The sequence below is a fragment of the Gossypium hirsutum genome, chromosome A08 (assembly GCF_007990345.1).
Source record: "Gossypium hirsutum isolate 1008001.06 chromosome A08, Gossypium_hirsutum_v2.1, whole genome shotgun sequence".
Lineage (NCBI taxonomy): Eukaryota > Viridiplantae > Streptophyta > Magnoliopsida > Malvales > Malvaceae > Gossypium > Gossypium hirsutum.
In genome coordinates this window covers 62,682,431-62,689,450 of record NC_053431.1, presented here as the reverse complement: position 1 = coordinate 62,689,450, position 7,020 = coordinate 62,682,431, and the positions used below count along the sequence as shown (strand labels likewise).

General features: G+C 33.3%; 1 protein-coding gene across 1 annotated transcript; it reads left to right on the top strand.

Moving 5' to 3' along the window:
- The first annotated feature begins 5,630 nt into the window (after window positions 1-5,630).
- Window positions 5,631-6,776, top strand: LOC107952849 (hevamine-A). Its single transcript, XM_016888051.2, has one exon. It carries the CDS (start codon window positions 5,653-5,655, stop codon window positions 6,553-6,555), a length of 903 nt encoding a protein of 300 aa, XP_016743540.1. The 5' UTR covers window positions 5,631-5,652; the 3' UTR covers window positions 6,556-6,776.
- The last annotated feature ends 244 nt before the right edge of the window (window positions 6,777-7,020 follow it).

The following is a 7,020-nucleotide window of genomic DNA, read 5'->3' as shown; positions in this document are numbered from 1 at the left end:
ACCTGTACCACTCACAACATTATTATACTTTCCTTATTAAATCACTTTCATAATCTTAAAGTCAAACCTTTCGAAATACTACTGGATATTTTATAAGCCTCAAACATGGGATAAGTTGCCTATGCCATGTCCCAGACATGGTCTCACACAGGCTATCATCATCGAGGCCGATGCCATGTCCCAAACATGGTCTTATACTAGCTCTCATATATACGTGCTGATGCATGTCCCAGACATGTCTTACACTAGCACGACTCTTAGTCGATGCATGTCCCAGACACGTTTTACACTGGCTATCATCATCGAGGCCAATGCATGTCCTAGACATGCCTTACACTGGCACTCATCTATATGCCGATGCGATGTCCCAGACATGGTCTTACACTGGCACTCATAATGTGGCTGATGCATGTCCCAGACATGTCTTACACTGGCACATAAGAAATCCGAATGTTATGGCATGAATATCCGGTTTGTTTCCTAAGGTCCCAACTAGATCTTTCTACGATCTCAATCATTAATATGCATTCTCAGTTCCCAATCTAGCAATTCATACTATATCAATTTAAAGACAATTCGAATACATACGTTAACAATGTAGTTGTATTATTTACATTTAACTTACCTCAGGTTACAAAATGTACTCGACTAGTTGGTTTAGTCGATTTGCTTGGCTTTCCCCCGGTCTAGGTTCGAATTTGGCAATTCTTGATCTATGATAAAAAGAAATGTGCTCATTTAGTCACTAAACACAATTAGGCAATCTAAAATTCACATCTTAAGTAAAATGACTATTTTGCCCCTAGACCTTGGCAAAATGACCATTTTGCTCCTATGCTCAAAATTCAATTTTTATTGAATTTCTTCGTATCTTAGGCCTAGCTGACCCATTTTTACTCTTATAGCATCACCAAATTCTCACTATTTCACACCCTTATCGCCTAATTTCACAAACTTTGAAAAATGGTCCTCTAAGGGTTTTCATGAGAAGTTCTTTCACAAAAGTTGTCTATTACACAACTAAGACTCATTTTATTCCATAAAAACTAAGCAAACTTCACAAATATTTTCATGGTAAAACCCTAAATTTTCAACCATTTTCAAAATAGACCTCTCATTAGAAAGCCTATGCTTCAAGGAGTCCAAAAATGTAAAAATCATTAAGATAAACTTTCAAAATCACTTACTTGAGAGGCTTAATGTTGCTAAAATTTTTGAAGCTTTCAAAACCCCATTCTTTGCTAAAAATTTTGGTGGAGGAAGAAGATAGAAAAGGGACGATATCATCCTCCTTTCATCTATCTCTATTTTAGTCAAAATAAGTCACCTAACCCACCTAATTTTAAGATTTTTGTCTCCTCTTGACCCTATGGTTGGCTATGCTCCTTTAAAAAAAGGTCTAATTGCTCTTTAAAAGGCCTAAATTTTAGTTCTCTAGCTAATTGACACATTTGGGTACTAAAATGCAACCTTTGCCTTTTATGTGGTTTAGTCCTTTCTCGCGATTGGGCTCAAAAACATTAAAATTAGCTCCCCATATTTCTCATGCACTACTATAATCATACTATAACCTTATAATAATAATAAACATAATTTTCCCAACTTCAAATTTTTGGTCCTGAGACAACTGTTCTGATTAGGCCTAAATCGGGCTATTACAGTGGCCATTTGAAAGTAAGTACAAAATTTAATTAAGTGCTTGTGAATGTTTGTGTGCTTTGAGTAGAATAAGAGTGGACAAAGAAAGCATGGCAAGGGAAATGGGAAGAGGTTCAAGAGTAAAGAATAAAATAAGGTATTCACCCATTTTATTGGTTGCGGAAGAGGTAAGTTCAACTAGAACATACTATGCTTACTTATTTTATATCTATTGTACATTGTTTATATGTGTATGGTATGGCTCAACTATAAGTGAAAGTTGGCACATGATGAATTTGATATGTTAAAGCTAATAATGGAATGAGCAGTTAAACTCATGATTAATGAACATTGATAAGATATGTTAGTTAGTATACTCAGTGATTATGTAATGATATATTAAGATGTGAATATGTGACAAATCTTCAAATATTGAAATAACCATGTTATGCTAAGACTTTATGTGATTTTGATATAAGATACAATGTAAATGTGATTGAATGATTATTTGAATTCATTTTGTCCAATGATCTAGTTTGGAAATTCCAACTCTAGTGAACAAGTAATATGATATATGGAAATGTGATGATATATAATTTATAAGCAAGGTTGTCTTAATAGAACTTAATGTGAAATCATAATAGGAATATGCCTATATAACTTAGTAAAAAGACTAGCATACAGTTGGCATGTCAATAGGGTCATATGTGAGTCTATACGAGTTTGATAGTGATGCGAAGGTTCTGTTATGTCATTCGATGATTCAACATTTGTTGTGAATCATCACTTGTGTATTGTCTCTTTGAAGACCTTGGTGTGGTGGAGGGATGATTTTGTATATGTATATGTATATGTATATGTTACTTTTGGGCTTTGCTGTATGTGTTTTGGTGTGGTTAGTTATGCTTTATTGAGCTATCATGGTGTGATGGAGTTCACCCGTGTGCTTGAGTTCATTTTTAATGAGATTGCATTGGGCGAGAAGTTTAAAAGATTATGAAATCATCAATGGAAGTAAGTAAGTTATGTTGCACTTCAAGTCTTAATATAAGGTCAATTTCATTGCATGTGTAGGTGTTAATAGGAGAAATGCTTGTAATGTGTTAATTAAAAATCAACTAGAGTTACATGTATATAATTGAAACAAGATTATGATAATCTTAATTAGGGTGAACAATGGAAATAGATAGAATATCAACATGAGAAAAGTGTATATAAGAAACAAAGAGAAGCATAATAATAATATCTTGTGATTATCTTAAAGTACACTAGTATGCCATTTATTTAACATGAACACTTACGTTGAACCTTATTCATATGCCTTGTAACTATCATGACTAATGAAGCTTGTCGAGCCATGTGTTTGTAGTTCCTCCTAGTAAGCTAGGTATAGTACTTACCAATTAAGCTTATTAAGAATTTATATGCTTTCACACCATTGCTCAAGTGCGCAGGTTTGCACTCTTGAATTCTCAAAGCCACGTGCTAGTTATTATGCTACTTGATATCTTGAGTATCTTGGCATTGGGTCAATGTGTTGGGGGTCTTATTGGTCATATTGGTTATATCATTTATGAAGTTTTAATTGTATTGGTCTTCATAATTTCCTTCATTTACCAAAGTAATGTTTTGAAATACATCTCACTAGTTTTTCATGATGATTTTAAAGTATACTTGAAAGTCCTTTTTGTGTATGTGTTGGCTATCTTTGAAGATGTTTATCACTTTTTTTTATGATTACCACTTGGCTTTTGGATTCTCTAAGTGTTAGTTTTGATATCAATCTTTTAGGTTAAAAAACAAATGAGTTTTAAGGTGATTTTTGGGCCTTGATAGTTGTTTTAGAATTTGTGCCTTGATGTATTGATACAAGTAAGACAAAATGAAAGAAGCTACAATATAGGGATTTGTGTCGCTACAATTGGAGACTTGTGCTATAACAAGTGCCCTAAGTTCATTTCATTGCACTGCATTGCTTTGATTTGTTTTGACTTTCCAAAGTTCGTTTTAGGTACCAAATAGATTTGTTTTGACTTTTCAAAGTTCGTTTTAGGTACCAAATAACTTTATAGCATACTAGTGATGGAAACATTGTGATAGTCTTAGTAGTGAAAGAAGTACATCTTTATTTTGATAATTTTGAGGAGATTATTTTGAAAGACATTTATATATATATAATTTTAAGAGAAATTTTCTCTCTTTTTTGCATGTTTATTTAGTGACTATTATACTTTGACATTTATTAAAGGTATCGCAATTTGTTAATGAAATAAATCTTTGATATGTAATGGGTAGATATAAAATAATCTCAATTTTATCAAACATGATATGGAGTTACTACTTGAAATGAAGATTCTAAGTAAAAAACTTAAAACTTCCCACTCAAATGAGACGTGTATATGACATCTTAAGACTTGAGCATATTAACTAAGAATGAGACTTGTGAAAGATGACATTTTAAGTTTTCCTAAAGATGTAAATCTTTCAATACTTGAATTTTCACACGACATTTCTACCATAATACGAACCATCTAATAAAATAAAAATAAATTTTATTTTTGGGTTGAATTTGTGGTCCCGAAACCACTGTTCCGATTTCACTGAAAAATGGGTTGTTACAACTCCGATCTAATTAAGGTGGGGAATATCTATTTGATGAGTTCTTAGGAAATCTCATTGAGAATGAGATTCTTTCCAAGTTGGTTGCGCTAGGAATTTCACAACAGAAAGGTGTAGCTGAGAGAATGAATAGAACCTTATTAGATATGTTTCATTCAATGTTAAGATATTCACAACTTTCAATGTCGTTTTGAGGATATTCGTTATAAATAGTTTGCTATATTTTAAATGAAGTACTAACTAAGTCAGCACGTATGATTCCATATGGAATGTGGCTTTGTAAGAAGCTCAAACTAAATCATTTTAGGATATAAGAATGCCCTGCACGTATATTAGATAAGGATGCTAAGAAGTTAGACTCACAAATGTAATTGTACATGTTTGTAAGACATTTGAAATGTACTTATTTTTTTAGTTTATGACACAATGTCTAAAATTAATATTTTAACTTTTTACATCAAGTTTATAAACACATGAAATCTTAAATCAACTTTTAAAAATAATTTCTTATGTCATTTTTCTAGAACACCTTTTAAAAGTAATGTTAAATTAGCATTTAATTGTTATAATACAAAATTTTAATTTTTATAACATAAATATATATTGTAAAATGTTTATTTATGATTTCTTATTTAAAAGATATTTTTTATTTTTTAATTTAATTACAATTAAAACAAAAACAAGTGATTTGATTGTTTTCAGTATACTTATTTTTTTTTATATTCCGAGGGTTCGATTCGATTCATCATTTGTTTCCTAGATCATCATCATTCACATGCTTAGAATCATTAATTAGTTATGAGAATTATAATTAAAATATATTAAAAAGAATAGAATGGAAAATAATAAAGCAAAGCTCAAACATTCTCAATAAAAAAAAATCCATCTCCAAACTATGTATACTTTTAGCAAAAATTGAAGTTTAGAACAGGTTTAACCAATGAATTCATCACTTAATTGGATAAAAAAAAAGTTGAACACCATGAAGGTAGCTAAGTCAATGGTGTTAATTGAAACTCCCATCGTCGTATTCAAAATCTTTGAGTCCATAGGATAATCTGTCCCATGTTTTTCTAAACATATACTATAACTAATTTGATTTCAGCAAGCAAGAAAGATCTTTACTTGAGAACGAAGCTAGTTTAGATAAAATTATCATCAAAACAAAAAAAAAGACCAATTAGCCTATCAGTGAAATTAGACAAATTATTAACGAACATGGCTAGCATGTAATATTAAATTGAAAAGAGTGAACCGCCAAAATCGGGTCTTCGCTCATATTTTAATGTGACGACGTCTTGCTTGGGCTCTCCCTCGACTTTATATAAGCCAGCCTGCCACATTTTTATCGGCATTGTGAAACCACAGGTTAAACTCCGAAGACCAGTCTCAACAATGTTCACAAAAACAAAACCCATATCTAATCTTCTCGTCTCCTTCCTGGTCCTGGCAGCGCTGATTGAGGTCTCCCATGCTGGTGGGATCGCAATCTATTGGGGTCAGAGCGGCTCCGAGACAACCTTAAACCAAACTTGTAACACTAGCCGCTACAAATACGTTAACATAGCCTTCCTCAACAAGTTTGGCAGCCGACGAAGCCCCGGGCTCAACCTTGCAGGCCATTGCAACCCAGGCAATGGTGGTTGTAGGGTTGCAAGTTCAGAAATCAAACACTGCCAAAGCAAAGGCATCAAGGTAATGCTCTCCATTGGTGGTGGCATTGGCCAGTACTCTCTGGCTTCTAAAGCCGATGCCAAGAGGGTAGCCGCTTATCTGTACCACAACTTCTTGGGTGGAAGATCAGCTTCCCGGCCATTAGGAAGCGCCGTGTTGAATGGTATAGACTTCGACATAGAGCTCGGCTCCACTAAATACTGGGCTGATCTTGCACGCTACTTGGCTGCATATAGCAAGCCTGGGAAAAAGGTTTACCTATCGGCTGCTCCTCAGTGTCCCATCCCAGATAAATTCTTAGGGCCTGCACTTAGTACTGGACTCTTCGATTATGTTTGGGTTCAGTTTTATAACAATCCCCCATGCCAATACAGTCTGGGTAACACAAGCAGGATTCTAGCTTCATGGAAACGGTGGGTTAGGATGAAGTCGATAAAGAAATTGTTTTTCGGGTTGCCCGCAGCCAAGGCGGCAGCTGGAAGTGGGTATATTCCGCCTGATGTCTTAACCTCTAAAATACTTCCAGAGATCAGGAAATCAACAAAGTATGGAGGTGTTATGCTTTGGAACAGATACTATGATAGGGTCAATGGCTACAGTGCTGCCATTAAAAGCAAGGTATAAACTATTTATATATGGAAGAAACTATGATATGAAGCAAGCAACCTCGGCAGGCTTCAGTTACTAGCAATAGCTGGGGGCAAATCAGTGTTGAAGAATAAGTTGCTTCAGTGTTCTTATTACTTTCATCAACCAATGTGTTAATTATGTAATAGTGCTCCACTGCGATAATCTACTGTAGTACTAATAATAAAACAGATATATTTGAAAATTGGATATCATCATTTCATGGCCAGTTTTACTAGTAATGAATTATAAATATTTTACAAATTAATTTGATATTAATTTAATTAAAAAATTAATACTTTTTTCTTTTCAAATGATAAGTAATGAGAAATGATTATATGAAACTGTAATTTCACGTCATCCTTATTTATTTTCAATAGGAGCATGACAAATTAGATTTTTCTTCTTGATTTTCAACTTTTTCCTCCTAAAAAATTCAAATCTAACTAAAAATGCTAAAAA

What these genes read in the sequence shown, in the direction of transcription:
- LOC107952849 (XM_016888051.2), top strand. Translation starts at nt 5,653, where the DNA reads ATGTTCACAAAAACAAAACCCATATCTAATCTTCTCGTCTCCTTCCTG.